The sequence below is a fragment of the Lepidochelys kempii genome, chromosome 7 (genome assembly GCF_965140265.1).
Source record: "Lepidochelys kempii isolate rLepKem1 chromosome 7, rLepKem1.hap2, whole genome shotgun sequence".
Classification (NCBI taxonomy): Eukaryota; Metazoa; Chordata; order Testudines; family Cheloniidae; genus Lepidochelys; species Lepidochelys kempii.
In genome coordinates, this window is record NC_133262.1 from 105,762,302 (window position 1) to 105,784,656 (window position 22,355).

A 22,355-nucleotide genomic window follows, 5' to 3' on the forward strand; every position below is an offset into this window, starting at 1 on the left:
TATGTAGATCTGTTTGTTCCAGTCTTTTCTACAGGTTTCAACTCCTCATTTTAAATCTTTCATCTGCTTTTTTCTTTGAACTTAAATTCTGGTATTTTGGGGATAGCTCTTCCTTTTTTTTTATGGGGGGGGGAGCTATGAATAGTATTTTCAGAAATACTAGAAACATAAAGAGAACTGCCTTTCCAGAGCTTATCAATACTACTTTAACTGCTCCTGTTCTGAGACTTGCTGTCTCCACTTCCACTGTTGATGTAGGGTCATCCCACTGATCGAAAGTACAGCAGAAAGAACCCGGTGACTAGCAGAGAGTAATGAGCACCTCAGATTTCCATTTGAAGTATATTCCATGTGGCTTTGGTTAGCGTGTCTATAGGCACATTCTTTACAATACTGGATGTCAGACAGAAGTAAATGAGAAGCTCTTATTATTACCATGGAACCAGAAGCAACTGCACAGGAGGGACAAGCATAGTGTTGACCATGGGATAATGAGGAGGACACTGACACCATGCTGGAGAGCAACATGTGCTACAGGAAAGGTGGAAAGTTCTTACCACCGTTTATTTTGAATTCTGTAAAACTGCATTTGCTTTATTCAAGCCAAAGAAGAAAAGAGGCAAAATGTGGTTCTTTGGAAAGTAAATGTTTTTAGTAATATAATAACTATGTTATAAATACTGGAAAAACTACAATTGACAGGTCAATTCTGCTCTCCCATCATGAGATAGTTCACAGTAACTCATTTGACTTCAGTGGGTTACAATAATTGATAATGATGTAACTGAGATCAGAATATGACCCATTGTAACCACAAGCTCACCTTCACTTGGGTTGAAGTGACCAAGTTCTGATTTCCTTTTCACCTTGGATTAGAATGGAAGCAGTTTCAGGTCCTTACTTATATCCATGTTTCTGCATGTTAGTTGTTCATGGGAGCCATTCTATGCAGTGGCTGGTTTTGTCTGTCTTTGGCATTAAGGCAGGCAGTATCATAGCCGGTGAAAAATACACATTAAATATCGAGGGTTGTTTATTTTTTGAATGTTTGAAAAGGCTTAGGATTTTGATGGGGATTTATACAGTAGGCAATTGGACTGGGTGGAACAACATCTGAACATTTTCAGAATCCCATGTGAATGCCATAACCACTAGGCTAAAGATTACAAGAGGTGTAACTCTGAACTGGTTTCACTGGAAGCAGCGGTAGGCCTCGGTGCATTTGAAAATCCTACCTTTAAATCCTTACCTAAGCACCTAATTATGTTTCCTGATTTCTAGAAGTGTTGAATATCCTCATGCCTCCCATTATATTCCATAAAAAAAGTTTATTCGTGCTTACGGCAATTGGGGGTTGAAATCAAGAAACTTATTTAGGTGCCTAAGGCCAAGAACTTGAATAATAAGAGCTTGAATTTTTCCTTTTAAGTACTTCTTTGAGTTCCTAATAAGTAACCTGATTTTCAAATGTGATGAGCACTAATTTACAGAGGAAGGATAATCACTGGAAGAAAGATTTTTACCTCTCGGGCTGTGGGGCCAATTTAGACAAAATAAGAACCAACACATATCTTCATTCAAAGCTCAAACCAAACATTCAGGAGATGCTAAAAAGTTTAGCTACCTTGAAAATATGTTTACCATTTTATGCATTTCCTGGAAATAGCCAGGACTGGAAACTACAGTAAATAGCACTGGAAAACTCATGAGAAAATCTTTCCTTATAAGATCTGTAGTCTGATTTAAGACCAAAGTGGGGAATGATTATCTGAACTGAATCTTTTAAGATTGCTCTCATATTTATCATAAAAATATTCATGTAATACTCATAATATGCATTTTTGTGTATTGTGTATTTTTGTGTAGGATACTTTTGATCAGCCCCTCTTGCTAGAGGGAGGATTAAACTATCCATTATCCCTACTGAAAACTCTACAAACATATTACACACCCATGGAGGTGCTGGCTCAGCAGACATATCAAGTGATTTCCTGTTTTACTGAGGACAAGGCATGTTTATGTGTAGATGGAAAGATGCAAAAAGTCTTTCCTGCAGCAGGAGGATGGTACAACAGTCACTAGCAGAAGAGAAAGGTGATGAAGGCGGCACTGGTTATTTAATTTCCTCCCTGGTTTCCAAAAATGTTGCTACTTAGACAGATACAGACTGACGCATACAATCTTTTTGCAGTTGCCTCAGAGGGATAGATGTGCTTTTCCTTCCAGTCTTTTCTCAAAGGTAACATAAAGCAAAAAGGTTTCAGAGTGGTAGTCATGTTAGTCTATCAGCAAAAATAATGAAGAGTCCTTGTGGCACCTTAGAGACTAACAAATTTATTTGGGCATAAGCTTTTGTGGGCTAAAACCCACTTCATCAGATGCATAGAGTGAAAAATACAGTAAGAAGAATATATATTATAGCACATGAAAAGATGGGAGTTGCCTTACCAAGTGGGGGTTAGTGCTAACGAACCAATTCAATTAAGGTGGAATTGGCCTATTCTCAACAGTTAGGGTTACCAGATAGCAACTGTGAAAAACCAGGACAGGCAGTGTGGAGGGTAATTGGTGCCTATATAAGAAAAAGTCCCCCAAAACAGGACATCTGGTCACTCTATCAACAGCTGACAAGAAGTTGGTGAATGCCAAGGGAGGGAAAATTATTTTTGTAGTGCTAATGAGGCCAATGCAATCAAGGTGGCCCATTTCCAGCAGTTGACAAGAAGGCGTGAGTATCAGCAGAGGGAAAATTTCTTTTGTAGTGACCCATCCACTCCCAGTTTTTATTAAGGCCTAATTTGATGGTGTCCAGTTTGCAAATTAATTCCAGTTCTGCAGTTTCTCGTTGGAGTCTGTTTCTGAAGTTTTTTTGTTGAAGAATTGCCACATTTAAGTCTATTATTGAGTGTCCAGGGAGATTAAAGTGTTCTCCTACTGGTTTTTGAATGTTACAAATTCTTGATGTCTGATTTGTGTCCATTTATTCTTTTGCATAGAGACTGTCTGGTTTGGCCAATGTGCATGGCAGAGGGGCATTGCTGGCACATGATGGCATATATCACATTGGTAGATGTGCAGGTGAACGAGCCCCTGATGGTGTGGCTGATGTGATTAGGTCCTATGATGGTGTCTCTTGAATAGATATGTGGACAGAGTTGGCAACGGGGTTTGTTGCAGGGATTGGTTCCTAGGTTAGTGGTTTTGTTGGGTGGTGTGTAGTTGCTGGTGAGTATTTGCTTCAGGTTTCAGGGGTTGTCTGTAAGCAAGGACTGGCCTGTCTCCCAGGGTCTGTGAGAGTGAGGGATTGTCCTTCAGGATAGGTTGCAGATCCTTGATGATGCGCTGGAGAGGTTTGAGTTGGGGGCTGTAGGTGACGGCGAGTGGCGTTCTGTGATTTTCTTTGTTGGGCCTGTCTTGTAGTAGGTGACTTCTGGGTACCCTTCTGGCTCTGTAATAAAGCAGAAAGAAGCTGGATATGATCAAAAATACCCAAATATTGGAGGAGACAAAAATTAAATTGAGGTTTTCGTCTATTTACTATGTCAGAGAATGATCACCCCAATAGATGATTCTTTTAATAGAATAAATTCATTGCATGATATAATTTTCAGAATTCTTGCAAGTTGATCCAAGAGGTAAAAATAACTTAAACTACCATAAGTACAAGTGTATAACCTGTTTGATGGCATGTTCTCTTTTGCAGTGCTTGCTTCATTCAGTAGCTTGAAACAGTCACAGAACATTTCTTGCTCGATTGTTTGTTTCTTAAGTCTACCAGTGGATTCACTATGTGCCATATTATAACTCAAACCCATACCCTACTGATGAGCAGTCATCTACACAAGCAGTTCCAATGACTTCAGTGGGATTACTTATGAGAGTAACTGCTCACTGTGGGGTCACAATCTGGCCCTTTGTGTTTTAATTTTATCCTTGTGGAGCCAAAGCCTGAAGTTTTTACTTAGGCAAATTCAAATGAGCTTTTCTGGAAATTTTTGCCTACGTAAGGGCTGCATCAAAATAAGTCTAAATTCAATAGGACTTGGGTGTAGTCTATGTAGTATATCCCTATATATTCACCAAGGGAGATGTATATCAGCACAGACTAATATAATAGTTACCCTCAGAATGGTTCCTTCCACCTTTTCATTGTTACATAAAATATTGTTATGAGCAAGTACTCCCTATTCTTAGAATGGGGAAAGTTGCTAGAAACCGTAACATTTCTAGAATCAGAATAAACTTTAAACATGCTTATTATTAACAGTTAAAAGAAAACTTTTGAAAGAGGATGGCTGTGGAGTGGTGCCTCAATTCTTAGGGTGACTATACATCTCATTTTGGCTGGGACAGTCCCTTTTTAACCCCTGTCCCGGACGTCCTGACTTTTTGGCAAAACTAGGCATTTGTCCCGTTTGCTCTTGCCGGCTGATGACCAGTTGGCAAGAGCAAACAGGACAAATGCCCAATTCTGCCAAAAAGGTGGGGCATACTCCTCTAATGGGATATGGAGGAATGTTTGGGGGGGGGGGCGGGGAGGGAGAGCGGCAACGCTAGCCACACACAGCAGAGCTCGGGCGAGTGGCAACACCAGGCAGCTTGAGTCAGCCCCGTGCAGGGATTGCGGGGTGGGGGGCTTGGGACAGACCTGTATGGGGGCTCGAGTGAGCAGCTCGGGCCAGCCCCACATGGTGTCCAATTTTTACTTTGAGAAATATGGTCACCCTATTGATTCTTCTCTGGTGTATGCCAGTTTTACACCATTGTCATTCAATTGAATTAACTGGAGTTACTCCTGACTTATAGTGGTGGAAATGAGAGAAGAATCTGCACAATATATCTAAAGAGTGTGATTTCCCTGTTGATTTAAAGTGTCATGGTAACATTCAGAAATGTAATGAAATAGAACATGTGAAAAGAAACATGATTTATTCTGGTGGCTGTCTGTACATTTCTTCAAGATGTGTTTAATGTCCATTATATGTTTAATTCGCTGGAGAGAGGTCAAACTTATGCATATTCATTGGGAACAGGGTGCACATCCCCAATCAGTAATTCTGAGATTTTCAAAGCTGTCTAAGGGATTTAGGCACTATCTTCCTTTAATTTTAATAGGAGGTATGTCTAAATCTTTTAGACTGCATTGAACATCTCAGCCAGAGCACTCTATAACGGACAACTTTTCTAATAGGACAAACAAAAAGCAAACTGCAGAAGCTCTTTGGCACTATAGTGTGAGTACAGGTTTCAAACAGCAAACTCCATGAGAAGTTCAACTTTGTAGAAGTCACGATGAAGTTGAGACAATGCGATATTAGGATGAGTGCAAATTCTGTGAATTAAAAAAAGAGAATCCTTATCATTTGGTCATGTTAGTTTCTTTGAGAGTGATGATTTCACCCTCCCCTCTTTGTGAGACTCTCTTCATACACAGCATTTTATATCAAACCCTAGAGAACACTAGAAACGTTAAAAAAATATATTACTGGTCTCTGCTTATCATTATTATTATTTATACTATGGTAGCACCTGGGAACCCCATTCAAGGTTCAGGGCCCTATTGTGCTAAGTGTGATACAGACATGTAACAAAGAGACAGTCCTTGCCCCAGAGACCTACAGTCTTCATGACAGGATACAATAGGAGACAAATCTAACAAATAGGGTGGGGCAGAGTGGGAGGATGCCAGAGCTGAGCAGAAAGTTACAAGTATTTGTGTTATAAAAGTAGTTTAGATTTATGGAAACCCCTCAATGTTCTTGTGCTGAGAAGAAATTAGATATTGCGGAGATGATTTCTTTCTCTCTCTGTCTCATACACATACTTTTATAGAATTGGAGATGGAAAAGGTCATGTGTCCATCCCCCTGCCAGTGCAATTGATTTCTGTATTTTACCCAATCTAGTTTCACTTTGGGAGGGGTAGAGGTAGGAGGATATCAGAAACTATTCTTTCAAAGTACCTTTGCCAGCCAGTTTATAAATTAGCTGTGGTGCTGGCTTAAATGGAAGTTGACAGTGGAAAAAAATCAATACATTCTTTTGAATTCATCGTAATCATACAGACTTTCAGGGTGTCTTTTTCCTGTAAGGGGGGGGATTGTTTGAAATGATGCCAGGAATGAATACGTAATTGAAATGCTCCAGTGGTTTTAGCTGCATGCGGTCTTATTTTCTGTTTGCATGATGGTAAACAGTTGTTGCCAAGGTGGACTTAATGTACAGCAGATGAGAGTGGGTTTTTGGTTGGTTGGGTTTTTTTTTTGGTGTTTTGTTTTTTGTCTTCTGCATTTTGCTCTATAATTTCCTAATCTATATTCCTGCTGCAACAGCAACATCAATGGTCAAAACAGACTGACAATAGAGTTAATGTTTGTTCACAAGAGATCTTAGATTGTGCACATTTTAGAAGTAGAGCCAGAGGTCCAATACTCCCTTTGTAGGAGTGTTTTCATTTTCAGGGATTTCAGTGGAAGTGGGAGGTCCCATTTATTGCCTCTTTTTGGTTTGGAAGCTTTACTGAAGCTTTCATAGTTATGTTCTAACAACAGCACCAGAGCAAATTCTTAAAGTATCTCAGCACTGCTGATGTAGACTAGAACATGAAAGTGCAGAACAGAATAAGAATGAAAAATAATCCCTGGTGTGGGTGAAAAACTCAGTTAACATTTCAGAAATGTCCAGAAATGGTGGTTCAGGTTCACTGCTTGGAATGAGCAAAAGCTGGAGTTGGGAGTGTTTCTGATTTTTTCCTAACTGGTTTGCTCATCCAACCATATTCTTTAGCTGAATTGCCAGTGCACTCTCCTGGAAAGGCAAGAAAGCACAGGTTTTTGTTCCACCTCCATCTTCTCACTTGACACTAATTATTAATTGTCATCTTGTTGGTTTAATTAGATATGTGATGGCCTGCCTTCCTCTGAGAAATGTTTTCATGGAACACCTCACACAGAATAAATTATATCCACATGGTAAAGAAAACAGTCCGTTAATTTTAAATTAAAAAGCCCAAAAAATTATGCAGTGAGTTTAAGAAAATACTTAACTAGAAATAATTCTTACTACCAAAAGTGGGTCCATTATTTGTTCGGCCCAATATTTTGCAGGCAGTGCATAATCTCTGAAAATGCTCATCAATAACAACAAATAGCTACTGGTTCTCTACAGTAACTAATTATTCTAGTAGAAACATAGCATTTGCTGGGGCCGCTTTTCCCTCTGAAGTGGTGTTTCCATTCTTTCTTAAATCCATCAGACTGATGCCTTGATCATTTTCTAGTGTCTTTTGCCCTTTTACAAAGCATTAGAATGTGTTTTTTGCTTTTCCTATTACAGTTTAGTTGTTAATGCAGCACAAATGTCTCAGTTACCGTAAGCTTGCTGCCTACTTGGTCCTATTGGGTTTAATGAGTTGATTTATACGGTAATTAGTAATATTTCAAAGCTGCTGTTTGTTTACTTCAGCTACTTAAAAGAGTCTTGATTAAACGTGAGTAGGAGAGTGGCATTCAGAGTAAAACGCTTTCTCTCCATGCTCGGCATCTTTCCCTTTGGGAACGGTTAATAAATATGTGCAATTTTTAAAATTTCTTTTCTCAGACCCAAATAATTATTATCACAGAAGAAATGAAATGACAACCACAGATGATCTTGATTTTAAACACCACAACTACAAAGAAATGAGACAGGTAGGCCACAGAGAATGCAATTTCAGTTCTGGCATGTGTATATGTGGGGTGGGTGTTGGCGTGGGTGTTGGGGTCCTTATTTTAGGTAGTTGAGCTCTGTCGGCCCCTAGATTTTGTAGAGTATACTAGGGGAAAGGTGAACTTATGGGCAGTTGAGAACTGTGTGTTTTCCAAATCTATCCTAACTGCAGATAAGTCTTTTCCAAAATTGCCTCTGCCAAGTTATTCTGTGAGGGCTTACAAAGGAAATTCAATGTCCATCAACAGAACTTGATATTTTTCATTTATTACTTTTGGGCAGAATGTTGGGGTGTGTTATAAACCATTACAGGAAATAAATTCTAGACCTCAGAAAGCAAGTTTATTTTTTTATGGTAACCTACTTTAAAAGGCACATGGATTTTTCCTAACAATGCATGTTTTAGCCATATGGTAGATCCAGAGCTCTCTGAGGTCAGTAGGAGCCTTTTCATTGATTTCAATAGACAGTGGATCAGCCTGCTAATATTTCCATCCAGTGTCATGTTTATACATCTGTTATACAAATATATATTTAAGGACTTGTACTAATATTTTGGAGTTATTTAAGCTGAGCATTTTCCTCTCAAATGCCACAGGGAAAACATTAACAAAGAGTAATGAGTGGAAGGTGCAAGAGAAGGATATTTACACTTTGTCACTAGGTGTGCATTGAAGGAGGTATTTTATGGAGAGATATACAAAATAAAATGTTATAAATCTGGAAAGATTATTTACAAATCAGAGCTTTATCATGTTACAGTTTCAGCTGTGAACATACTGTCTTACCTGGATTTGTGCATTGGTGCGCTATATTCTAAAATTTTTGTAAGTTCACATCGGTATGAACACCGCATGCTAAAGAAGATTTGATTTTTCTTTCTATTGCTATAGTGACTTTATAACATCAAAATGGCTTTTGAAACTTTACATTTAACATTTATGTGACATTTGCAGCTTTAAAATTGGCATTTAATGTACAGGACTTTGAAATGTCAATGTGTTTTTAAACTTGTCTCTTGATGAAAAAAATCTATCTGGTCACAAAAACAAATGCTGTAATATATGGCTAAAAGTTTCAGTTTCTTTCTTTGTCAACCTTCCAGCCAATCCTAACAGGTTTCTCCACGGTGGTGGTGGCGGCATGTACCCATGCATGTTATTCCAACAGTCTGCTCTTGTGAATATCTGGAGTGCTGAACATTGCAATATGCTCATTCCTTGATAGCGCACCAAGAGTTCTTGAGTAACAGAATTGTGGCATATTTTAATGTATTGTGCGATCATATGAATAAAACAGAGAGGCAGGGTCAGATTCCTTACTTGGTTACCCCAGTGCAAATCTACAGTAACTCAGCTGAAATCAAAGGAGTTATTTGGGATTAATACCGCTGTAGATGCAAATAAAAATTGACTCCGGGATGAGGGACATCACGATAGGTACCAGCAGGCTCATACCATGTAAATGACCATGAACCAAAAGAAAGCTAATACTGTCAGTCTAATTTTAGACTCACCATCCTTAATTATCTCCTTTAATTCAAGTGCGGGGTGGGGGGGGGATCTAGATTTATATCACCCCAGATATAGGTCTGGGATGTGCTAAAAAATATTTCTTCCTGTCTTGCTCTTCAAATATAAAAATAATATGCTTGGACTTGAAGTATGTGAATCATTATCTGAGTGCTGAATCTTCAGTGTATTTATACTGCATGAGTCATCATTCATTTTTATTGAGCAATTGTGTTCTGAGTCACACGTTTAGTTCACTAGAGATTTCATGGCCTATATTTCTTGCACAAAGGTTAGACAAGTAGAAACTTAATTGGCATAATTAGTGTCAAGAACAATAAATGTAAATGCATTTTAGATACTAATTGCACAAAACAGGTTGGTCAGGTTTGAAATATCTTTGAAAAACAGCTTAAAAATAATTATTTCCCTGGTTCTTCTATAAGGAGAAAATCAAGCTGCGATTAAACAATGGTAAGGGCTGTGAACTGGACAGCTGTGATCTGTGTCCTTTGCCGTGCTTTCTCAAGTTGTGTGCTTCTATGTAGTAGTAGCTCGTTTTGTAGCACTCTTGTCATTGGGCAGATGGTTCAGGGTATGATTGGAGGAGATCTAATATCACTGCAACATATCTTTGGTGACACTAGAGAATTTAATCATTATCTTTGAGTCTTTAAACAGACAGCCTGGCACAACAGCTTTAAGAGACATGTAGGTTTCCCCTTGTGTTCACTGTGCAATTTATTAATGACAGCTTTGTTAACTACTTCACTTCTGACCATGTTAGAAGAGATAAATAACGAATGTGTTTTCCACTCTGGTTGTTTATCATAGACACTGGAGAGGGACTGGCAGAAAGTGCTTCATGGACCACATTTTGGGAACCACTATCCTAGGCTTCAATCCATAAGCTATGGATTTACAAAAGGCAGGGAATTTTACCCCAAGTGCATTCAAAGCTCTCTGTGAAATCAGTGTGAACATTCTCCATGCATCTGAGAGCGGGGTTTAGCCTACAGTCTAAAAAGTATGTTCATGTTACATTCATGTTTGTACATGAGCATGTTAGAATGATTTGAAAAAGAATGCACTCCCCAGGATAATTTAGGGAATGGGCATTTGATCACACATGGATGCCTGCAAATAGGATCATGAAGGCAAAACTCTTCTGCTAAACCAAACCCCTAACTACACTCAAGGCAGATGAAACTTCAGATGATTTGGGAGTAGATACTTTTTATTTCCAGCAAATATTTTTCACAGCATTTTGTGCATTGTGAAGAGAGAGGGTCCTGAACCAAAACCAGGAATCCAAACATCCCTAAACTTCAGAAAAGTTCAGATCCCAAATCTGGGCCCTGTCTCTATAATGGACTAAAACAAATGCTCAGGGCCTCATTTTTGTCTGGAAAATATTACCTGATTTCAGTGGGAGTTACTTGTATCCTCTGGGAGAGAGAAGCAGGCCCCGAGCAGCCCTGAACTTTGAGAAAGTTGATCCAGTGTTTCAGCTCAGGCCCATCTTTAATTATGGAGGTGGTATGATGATGATATTGAAAATTCCTCTGAATTCAGCAGGACTGTGTATGTTACCAATAGAACAGCTCCACTGGAGGGTGAAATACAACCAGGTCTGGAGGCTCAGAGCAAGGTCCACCACACCCCCTTAGCCCCACCTTAGGGCTGTGTGGAAAGGGTCAGTCCTGCTGTTCCGAGAGTCTTGTAGCCCTCAGATACAACTGAGGTGGTTTCTGCATTAGCCCCCAAAAGTCCAGTGAATGAAGGGGCTCTGTACTTAGGCCTGGGAAGGAACGACAGGACTGGTCCCTCAGTGGATCCAGTGGTCCAAAACCCCTTCATAGAGTGCATGAAATGGCAGTGGTCACTATTCAAGTCCATAGGCCAGAAGAGCATTTTCAGCTGAGCTGTATTGCAGTCCTACTCCTTCCTCAAAGATTGGGTGGCCAGGTAGTTCTGGACTCAAAACAGATTCCCTTTGTGTGAGAAGGGGAGAATCACATCCTCAGAGCCCAGTCCAATGGGCAGAATTTATGCAGTTTTCCCAGTGTGTTAATAGAGTAAATAATTGCTGATTACAAACAAATAATAATTGTCAATTAGCAAAATTGCTCCTGGAAATGCTTTATAACCCTGCTGGTTGTTAATAACACTCAGACTGCATATTACCATAGATTGTCTTTGACAGTTTGTGCAGGCAGAAGGAAAAAGCTGTCTGAGCTTTCAGATGGCCTATTGTGCAATTTATATTGTAGATAGGAAAGAAAAAGGAGTATGAAAACATGTTCATTCATATCCCTTATTCAGTACCATTACCCCATCCGTGGAAGACCTTGCAGTGCCAAAGAGCCAATGGCAATTGTTAAGGAGAGAGAGTAACACAGAATACTTTGGTTGTGAGGATTATTTTGGAACACTGTTTATTCTTTATAAAATTCCACGGTGAGGGGCTGACTCAGTTTTAAGAGTAAAAAATTGTAAAAGTTACTCCACAATTAGCGTCATGTGCTCCACGTTTAAATATAGACTGAATTTTTATTCCCAGTTTATAAACTCCTTAACATTTGAGTTTATATGGAAACATGAACTATCTTCATTATACCTGCACTGCTGGGCTCTGTTAGAATACTAAGAGATAATGAAAAATGTAATGCATGATACACCTAGGCCCCAATTCAAAAATTAAGCATGTTGTTCATTAAAGTAATGAAAATATTCCCATTGATTTCAGTCCCCAGTTGAAAGGCCTGATCCCAAGGCATACTGAAGTTAGTAGAAATATTCCCATTGACTCCAATAGGTCTGGATCAGGCTTACGGTGCTCTCCTGAATAAGAATAAACTTAAGTTCTTAAGTGCTTTCCTGATTTGGAGCCCAAGATACTATAGTGATAGGCATGTTTGAGATGCTTCAGCTCTCTTCCCCTAGTCCTTCAAGGGGCTCTGCATTGCTCAGAGGCCTGTTCCCACATGGAAATGGAAAATGGTGCAAGGCTCTGCCCATGTGGAGTTTTTTGCAGAATCAAAGCCTAAGTAAGAACTGATATGGATAGCTATGAGTCAAATACATTTTTTCATTTCATTATCTATAAATTAGAGAAAGGGAATTCCATCCTGCTATAATAGAGCTCCTTTCATGTTTCACAATGGCTATACATTTTACTCATTTGGCTTTGTATGGTAGATAATTCAAGATAAAAATGATTTGCTTTGTGCAGTAAATACATGTTTCTGGTCCAGTGTCCTTTTGACCATGAATTTTGAGACTACCATCAGAAGAACAGTCACTTAACCAAAATATTGGAAAGTTTTAAAAATTATTCTAATTTTAAATATGCATTTTTAGTTGGAATAACAAACATATTCAGGTGATATATTCTAAATGATTAGAACAGAGGATAATGAGTTATCAATATACAAAGTAAGACCAAATGAAAGAATAAATGAAAAAAATAGAGGAGTGGGAAAAGGAGGAGGATGGGGTAGGGGAGAGAAAAGTGATAGGGAGGTCATGATTAATCAAAAAATGGTTCTAGTTTTATTCCATTCATTATGGGTAAGGGAAGTTCCTTATAATTATTTTTCACTTTAATTATCAAAAAGTGACCCTTCAAATGTAAACTCATACTTAAACAGGAACTTGCATAAGAGGGTCCCCAAAAACTGCTGACCGGATATCCTCAAACAAAGAAAAATTGATGTCTGTGCCAAGATAGGTAGGTGAGCCAATATTAGTGTTACTAATCAGCTTATTACACCTACAAGTTGTGCACACAGCTAGCCTATGGATTCACATGCTCTTATTACTGGTAACTCATCCTCCCTTCCTCCCCTGCTATCATTGTTTCATCCACCCTCTATATCTTTTAGATGATAAGCCCTTGGAGGCAGTGACAGTCTTGTGTTTTGCTAATTGTTTATACAGCACCTACAATGATGGGGTCCTGACCTAGCTGAGGCATTTAGAAGCTACTGTGATATCAAAACATTAACGGTGGTGGTGGTGGTGATGATGATAGTAATAAAGGAATTTGTCTTAAATTAAGATGGTGGGAGTGTCATTCTGCATTGCAATTTCCAGATGAGGATGGACTTTATATTGCTGAAGAAAGTTGTTCTTTTATTTGTAAAATTGGTCTGTATGTTTAGCGAACGTACAAAAATATCACATCATTTAGTCTATTTGCAATGTGATTATATATAGAACTGCACTCTTTTGTGGGTGGAATTTTGGTGATGTTTTCACCAATGTGAATTGTGTTTTCCCCTTAGATTTGCTAAATTGGAGCCTGGGTACTGGACATATCTAATTATTGCGTTCCTAAAATCGTCAGCCCTGTTGTCATCCAGTATTGTTTCTAAATTAATGCTGTGCGAACAAAGTTATGTTATGCTACAATACTTGCTCAGTAGGGTATGTAAAATCTAGTAAAGAAATGATTGTCTAATTCTTATTCCCTCGGATTCCAATTTACAGTAAAATCTTTATTTCTTTAAATAATCCTTTCCAGTGAACAAAATCAATGCAACAAAATCAAGGCCCTTCTTATAATTCAAAACTGTTTTCTATTATTTCTTATTAGGACCTCGTGCTTTGAACTCGCACATTTGTTTCTTTTAATCCAACTGATACTTATCCAGGGGTACAAAAATTGAACTCAGTTGTCACTAATGGTCAAGCAGTATTTGGTGTATAACACTGACATACAGTTAATTTGCAACAAGACAGACATTACAATACCTATCAGTTCAGCAGGTTTGAATGTCATGTACATTAACTGCATACTCACCTATAAATCTTTGAATTTACAGATGTGCATGAAAAAAACCACCACCAAGCCAGAGAAATATTACCCCATATAAAAACTATGTTAATCTCACAAGCCATGCACATATCTGATGCTACCTTGAGCCAGGCAATGTCACATGTAGTAGCATGTTGACTGGCCTTGCTACAGATACTTAACCCAAACCTCTGAAAAGTTTTAAGGTTCAATGACATATTGATGAAAGATGAGAAATTTCCCATTCTTTCCTGTATGTCTGCACACAGTGGGGACAGTTCAGGTTATGTAGCATGCTCTCCCCCTTTCAGATGAGGCTTATCTTGCTATTCTTTCCACATCGATATCAATTCATGCTGCGATCCTACCACAGATTTCATACTGTAATCTGAGCAGAGTTGGACTTGGTCTGTACTCAGGTGGAGGCCTCCAGATAAAATCAAAATGCTTCAAAAATGTTTTAAAATGATTCAACAGGTGATGTTCTTCCCTCTTACATAACCAGAACCCCAGTATGAGATCAGGGGTACAATGCTTCTGGAGGTATCTTCTACTGGTCTGAATATTTGACTAGGGGCCTGGAACCCCTACATTCCAGTCACAACTCACCACTAACTCACTGTGTCTCAGACCCCATTGTAAAAAAAGGAAGTAATTATTATATTTACCTATCTCACAGGAGTGTTGAGAGGATTATTTACGTAATTATTGTTAGGGCTCTGAAAATGTCAAGTGCTATATCCAGGAGTGCAAAGTATTATTATTTTTATTTATTTTTATTATGACTGTTCCTCCTCTCAGATCCTTAATTTAAATAATGTCAGATGTAAGAAGGATTTTGAACTTCACCCACACAGTCCTGTTCTAGCAGACTGTTATACTTGTTCTAGCTGAATGAAAGTTTGGTTCTGAGCCAGCAGACCTATAACAGTCTTCAAAATTGATTTTTTAACAATTTTGTTTTCAGCTTCAACTTTTCGTTTCAACATCTCAGAAAAAGTAAAATGAATAAAGTATCTTTTCCCTACATCCAGTTTTGGATCATAGACTCATCTAAACCTTGAATGAATTATAATCAATATTGTGTGTATATATATATTTAGTACATATATATAAAATATACATAAGTGCATCATTTTTTCTTTGACAGTTGATGAAAGTTGTGAATGAAATGTGTCCGAATATCACGAGAATTTACAACATTGGAAAAAGCCACCAAGGTCTAAAGCTGTATGCTGTCGAGATCTCAGACAACCCGGGAGAACACGAAGTTGGTTAGGATTATATTCTGATTAAATCTGTTTCAGGATGGATTTATTTTATTTTTTAATTCCACACATCTGCAGCAATTATCACTGAAGAAACTTAGGTTCACTGCAGCAATGATTTTGAACGTGTGTGGGAGGAACTTCAGCATTATATTTCTCACAGGAGAAGAAAAGATTGAACATAAATAGAAGACATTATGGGAGTGGGATCCAATTAATGAATGCTAATGGGTTATTATCTTTACAATTTTTTTTAAAGAAGTATAGAGTGGATTTTAGTGCAGTGGAATGTGACTGGCTTACAGCCCTCAAGACTGAAGTTTCATGTTTTTCTATAGAATATGTGTACCACAAGCATAGGTAGCTCAAATTTCCCTCCATTGCCCCACGAATGTTCTGGGCATAGTGTCTGGTGGTGAGACTGTAGTTCAATCTCCGTTCCGTCTCTCAATTGAGAATACCAACAAGGATGCTCATATGATGGTGGGATTGGTATGTAGAAGGGAGGAAGATCCAGCTAACACAAAGGCGTGTAGCAATGCGCACGATGGGGAACTGTCCATCACATGCTGTGTGCATTGCAGTGCTGCACCTTAGGTGAAGAAACTGCACACTGCCATTTAGAGTCAAGGTTTAGCTGTGCCCATGTGGCGTGATCTAACTCTGTGATCTGGACTGAGACCACCAAGTCATGTCACATAAGCAACTGAAGGCGTTAACATTTTAATGAATATCAGCTATCACTGACCAGTCACTTTGGCTGAACTTAAACCAAGGCGAAGGATTCCATAGCATAGTATAGAACTACTTACCCATTCAGTCCATTTAGCCTTCATGGATTGCATTCACAACCAGTGTCCCACAAATGCCCATGTAATAATTATGAGTATGTCTGTTTCCCCGGGCAGAATCTAACATTTAGATGGGAAATTACTACACACAAATGGTTGCAAACGCAAATATTTCAAGCATATTTGTGGAGGCCACTTGAAAAATCTAGTCAATGGTCTTCATATGCAGTATGTGCACTCCTTCTTAATGCATTAGGTGGCAGTTAGTTCCATATTTCCTAGTCTAGTGACATTCTGAAGGATATAATTATTCCAAACACTACCAGTGAGATGCAAATAAAACCTCCTTCTCCCATCATGTGCCGGTGAAGGAAGAATTTGGTCACTAGGTCTAATAGTCTACAGTACCTATTGTTTGTTAGTGGTATATATGGTTAAAGGGGAGTTGAATACATCCTGTAAGAACTATGCAGTAAAGGACAACAAATATTGTGGCATTTAATAAAACCTTGCCAAATAAGTATGAATCATTGTTTTAGATTAATGAATGAAAAAGAGTGCTTGAGGTCAGAGACATGTTCTACAGTCAGCAAGAGACTCTGTATTATGTATCTATCCTTTATTTATGGAGAGATTTGTCATGTTATCGTTTAAAATCATAGATCTTTTAAAATGGTGTTCTATATCTGTGTTTTCCTGTAATTGGAAAATATAAACTAATATAATTTAATTTTGTAGTATGTTTTTCAATGGAAAATGTACCCCAAATGCTTTACATGGTTGCTGTAGATATTATCAATACATAATTAAGTTATGGATAGGAGCAATGGGAAAGAGAAATTAAGTGGTATAGGTAAGTTAGAAAAGAGACATTTTTTTCAGCTGAGATGTGTTTATTTTGGGGGCTGATCCAATCCCTTATGAAGCCAGTGGAAAGACTCCCATTGACTCCAATAGGTGTTGGGTTGGATCTTTGGTTTGCTCCACTAACTACATTCCTGTCCTGTTTGTTTTCAACAGGTGAGCCAGAATTTCGCTACATTGCGGGGGCTCATGGGAATGAGGTGCTTGGACGTGAGCTAATGCTTTTGTTAATGCAATTTATGTGCCAGGAATATCTGGCTGGGAACCCACGCATTGCACGCCTTATTGAGGACACCAGAATTCATCTCCTTCCTTCAATCAACCCAGATGGATACGAGATGGCATATGAAGTGGTAATGTGACTGTCAACATTACTAGCAATTATCTTATTCATAGTAGATTGCTAAAATATGCTCCCATTATCATGATTTAAAAAAAATGATGAAATTTGGATGTAATCCAAATAAACAAAGCCAATAAAGCAACACTCCAAAAGGAAAAGCAGAACCCACTGAGATACCTTATTCGTAAAAACTGGAGTGAACGGTCTTCCAGATGATCTCAGTTGCTGTGAGGGCACCTAAGGAAAGAGGCTGCCTGTAAGATAGCCAGGACACACACCATATAGGGTAGCGTAGTTCAATATGAGCATCTTCAATTGAATTTGGAAACCTAATGGTAGACAGTGCTGTTTATAGTTCGTATGTGTGATTTGTACCACCTGAGAAGCACAGCTAAGCAAACAAGCAGTTGCAATCAACACCAGCTGAAATTTCAGACTGCTCTGTAAGTGCAGCCCAGTGGAGAGTGCATTGCAATCCTTCAGTGTGGAAGGAACAAAGGCTTGGAGAATTGTGGATCCACATCCAAGTGGAAAAATTGCATGCCCCCTGATCAGGTACAGATGGAAAAAGCTATCAGGGTTACTCTGTAGATGCCAAGAATCCAAAAAGGACCCAGAGTTTGTAAATCTCAGTCTCAACATATAAATGTTCCCCCTCCATAAAGGGAGTATCTGTCACCTCTACCATATCATCTGGAAATTTTCCTCCACGCACACTCTTTGTCTTGTTCTAAATAACTGTTCTTTTTATATTTTTAATTTGAATGGATACTAGATGATTACAACTTTTCTTCTTCCGGTTCTGAACTTATATGACAAACATCACGGTCAAAACCCATGACAATTCATGAAAGCCAAAAATATGTTTATGAAATTTTGAGTAATTAAGATGAAATTATATGAGTGAAACTAGTAAAATGAAATTCTGTAATACTTAACTGGCACATCTATCTCAAGAATTTAATTTCATTCACCTTGGGGAGGAGTGTATAGCTAATAGTTAATAAATGACAATGATCTATTTTAATATAGCATCTTTCATTTCAAAGGATTCCAAAATGCTTTATACCCTTTACTGCCTCTATATAGACTTGTGGATAATTGTGTGTGTGTGTGTATCTTTAACACAGTGGGTCAGATCCTTGACCTCTGCTAAGGTTGCTTTGTGCTCTTGAAGTGACACAAAGAAATCTTAAACTGGCCATGAAAGGGCTACTGAAGATTTCCCCAAAATAGTCAACTTTATACCGCTTTCTCTAGCATGGAGGGAACATGTCAGGGACAGGATGGGACTAGGATGGAACACACAGCCTCATCCAATCAGCTGCATCCAATCACCCTGTGCAGCTTCCAGCTGCTGTAATTTAGAGTGGTCCATAGTTCACTACAATTAGAATGCATTCGCCTGCCAGAGACGTACAGTCGCTTGGGATCAAATTCAACACAGATAGTAACACTCCATAGCACTACCAGCCAGAGATTGAAGAACAGAGTAGTTTATCCAGTTGGAACTTCAGCAGAAAGATTAGGCAGGCAGAATATAATTCCCAATGCTAGAATTAGACCACGATAGCAGGCACCCATACTCCTAGAAAATAGTTCATTAGGATCCTACATAGCTACAAACATTTAAGACCTTGAATTTATGTTTCTACGGAAAGATGCATGCAGCTGTTCAGTGTAACACAAGCTTGATTGGTGATAACACAGTGAACGATTTGAAAATTTTGTCACAGGGTTCGGAATTAGGAGGCTGGTCTTTAGGAAGATGGACTCAGGATGGCATTGACATCAACAATAATTTCCCTGATTTAAATACCATGCTTTGGGAAGCTGAAGATAGGAAGAAGTTTCAGAGAAAGGTCCCAAATCATCATATTCCAATTCCAGAATGGTACCGTTCTGAAAATACTACAGTAAGTACAAGAAGCTCCAGAGAGAAAGAGAGAGAGAAAAGAAGGTGGGGTGAACTAGGGATGAAACCTCATAAGATATTTGTATAAAAGCTTTTAAGAGCCTATTTGTTGTTCAGAAACTTAAATCAGGAAGAGAGTTAGTACACATAGCAGTGCATATTAAAACTTAAATTCTCCCCCTTGAATTTCATTAACTTCATTTGTTTTAAATAGTGAGAATTATTGTAATTATATTAATTTTGTAAGGTATTTGTTTATATCTCTGGGCCTCTTTTTTAAAATTATTTTGGAGAGACTGAGTTTTCCATCATTTTAATGAGACATCTCCATCGGTTTGTGAGATCGCAGAGCTCTTTAGAAAGGACAACACTAGACATCAGGCAAATTTCCCCTAGGTTTCCTACTGAATTTTCCTTAAAATAAATAATATCTCTTAACAGATCAGACTCCATCTTATATGCAAAACCATCTCAGTGACCTGTGTTAATTGCACATATTGGATAATAATGCAAAGACATTAAGTCTTTTCTGCATGTCTTACTTTAACAGTGGCCAATGTTTCGAATGGCTGAATATAGCCATCTTGAGATGAAATGAGGGGAAGGCACTTAACCCTTGTGAACTCTGTGTGATTTAGAAATATTTTCATACTTAAGCCTCTTTAGTTTGCAAATATTTTCATTTCCATTGACGCGAATGGGAGCAAAGGCAGGGCCTTGGCTGCTGCTACAGAGTTCATGCACTCTCACTTCTGAACTGGCTGTTTACCAGTTTGGCACCCCAGCATAAGGTTGAGCAATATGAAGGCTGTATTTTATACTGGTTGCTAGCTGCCTCAAAATATACAGCCAGTGGCCACAAGGATGCAGGGAAGCGCTGAATACATCTCCCTTTCCCTTTCTCATTCCCTTTCTGCTAGTTACAGGGAAGAGGGTGACACAGGAATTGCAAGGCTCTGTGCTAACAGAGGATCCCCTTGTATTCAGGTGATCCTCCCGTTGCCAGCTATGCTGGCTTAGCATTAAGTGACCAATGTGCCTCTGAAGATTGAGGTCATAGTTTCTAAGTGATAGGAGCTTTGCAGCTAAATCCTCATATATTGCTTTAGTTTTAATATCTCACAATAGAATATGAACAGAATTAAAGAAGGAACAAAATCAAAAGCTTGACTCTGAACTTTGAATTCCTGAGAGTTTGGGTTCAAATCCCTGGCTCTCATTCTACCTTCTATAGTTCAAATGGCCCTGTTTTCCAAATTCTGGTGCAGAAGCAGACAACTTTTCATGAAAAATAAGTGATTCTTCCAAGCATTTATCCTGAGATGGTAAATTTCACAAGAGAAGGGGAACTTTTCAAGATTTTCAGCATTTTGCTCCAAAATTGTATGAATACTACTCATGGGATTTCAGATCTATTGAATTTAAATGTGAACCCAAACCCTAGTTCTGATTTGGCTTCAGACCATATGTTAAACCTAATGCATAATTGAATACCATCTCTTTGGTCACTGTCCAAATAAGTGAGGACTACTGAATTTCACACCTCCCATTGAAGCTGTTGTTTCTTTTCCATCCAGGTGGCAGTTGAGACTCGAGCAGTGATAGCATGGATGGAAAAAATTCCATTTGTACTGGGTGGCAATTTACAAGGAGGAGAACTGGTTGTTGCATACCCATATGATATGGTTCGATCTACATGGAAAACTCAGGAGCACACACCTACCCCTGATGACCATGTATTTCGGTGGTTGGCATATTCATATGCCTCCACTCACCGACTAATGACAGATGCCAGAAGGAGAGTATGCCATACAGAGGATTTCCAGAAGGAAGATGGGACTGTTAATGGGGCCTCCTGGCATACAGTTGCTGGAAGTAAGTGTCTGAAGTAACTTTGCCTAGGATTCATTGTAGAACAAGCCTGGTAAATGCTATAACACTGTAATTTTATGGTACTTGTCACACAATTCATGGCAAGTAAACACCTCCACTGAGAGAATAATAGACCTTAATGAAATCTGCCCTTTTGCGTTTCATAAGATGTCCATGGATTGACAGAGAGCTGTCAAAATTTCCTTGCAAATACCTCATTTACTGCTGATGTTTTCCAAAGGTGTGCATGTCATACCGTATTTATTAAACACATTTAAAAGTTGCCTGTCACGAGTCAGCCACATCAAGTGCCATATGGTCCATTCCAAAATTAAAATTGATCCAAAAGAACCAACCAGCCCAAGACCACTGACAGGAAGGAACCTGCCAACCTTAAGCATGTCACTCCACCAACAAAATGTACCATTGCCTTACAAAGGATGGAGGAAAAGAGGAGTAGCGAATGCCATAATCAAAGGAGTAGCCCCAAAATGATAAATAACAAGCAAGACCAAGAGCTCTAATAAAGAAAATGGCATGTAAAGCCACGTACTTGTATCTATTTACAGTTGTTATTGTTGTCATATTTAATGTAAATAGATACCATTTTCTTTATTAGAGCTTTTGGTCTTGCTTGTTATTTTGCACCGTCCTCACTGTATAAACAGTGCTACTTTTATTGGATCAGGCAAAGTTAATTGTGGCTGACTGAAGCCAAGCTTATTGCACTTTAAAATATGTTTCACTATGTTAAAAACAACTGAACAAATTCAGGGGAAGAGATGGTGAACTGTCCACATTACAAAAACAGTTCCTGCAGATAAGGGTCCATGCATTATGCAAATTCTGAAAACTTGGAAAGTTGACTGCCTAATTATTAAATTTGACTTTAATTTTCTTAAATGCTGTATAAACCTGATTATGAATCGATACAACAAAGATAAGGCTGGCAGTATCACTAACAGCTGTAGCAGTAAGTAACTGGCTACAGCATAGATGCTGAGTAGTATATGATTTCTTAGTAACAATTTTATGTTGAATTTGGTTCATTGAATTTGTTTTGTTCCTATATGATGCTTCACATTATTTTTAATATTCTGTTTTCTGGTGTTATAATGAAGTCTCTGGGTTTGTTTTGTGGGGAGATTACTAGAATATTTTTTTTTATTTTTCTTCTTTCTTCTTATACCAAGAGCACTGGACTGGGATTCAGGAGACCTGGGTTCTATTCAAAGCTGTGTCACTTTCCTGCTGGGTGACTTTGGGCAAGTCATTGCCTCAGTT

The 22,355-nt window shown here is 38.5% G+C and overlaps 1 protein-coding gene across 1 annotated transcript in view; it reads left to right on the plus strand.

The window, feature by feature from the left end:
- CPXM2 (carboxypeptidase X, M14 family member 2) overlaps nucleotides 1-22,355 on the plus strand; it is a 103,628-nt gene that overhangs the window by 64,180 nt on the left and 17,093 nt on the right. Inside the window, exons 7-11 of the mRNA XM_073354133.1 lie at nucleotides 7,599-7,687; nucleotides 15,169-15,292; nucleotides 17,098-17,294; nucleotides 19,021-19,200; nucleotides 20,777-21,074. Coding sequence (XP_073210234.1) covers nucleotides 7,599-7,687; nucleotides 15,169-15,292; nucleotides 17,098-17,294; nucleotides 19,021-19,200; nucleotides 20,777-21,074 — 888 coding nt within the window. The remainder of the gene's footprint in view (nucleotides 1-7,598; nucleotides 7,688-15,168; nucleotides 15,293-17,097; nucleotides 17,295-19,020; nucleotides 19,201-20,776; nucleotides 21,075-22,355) is intronic.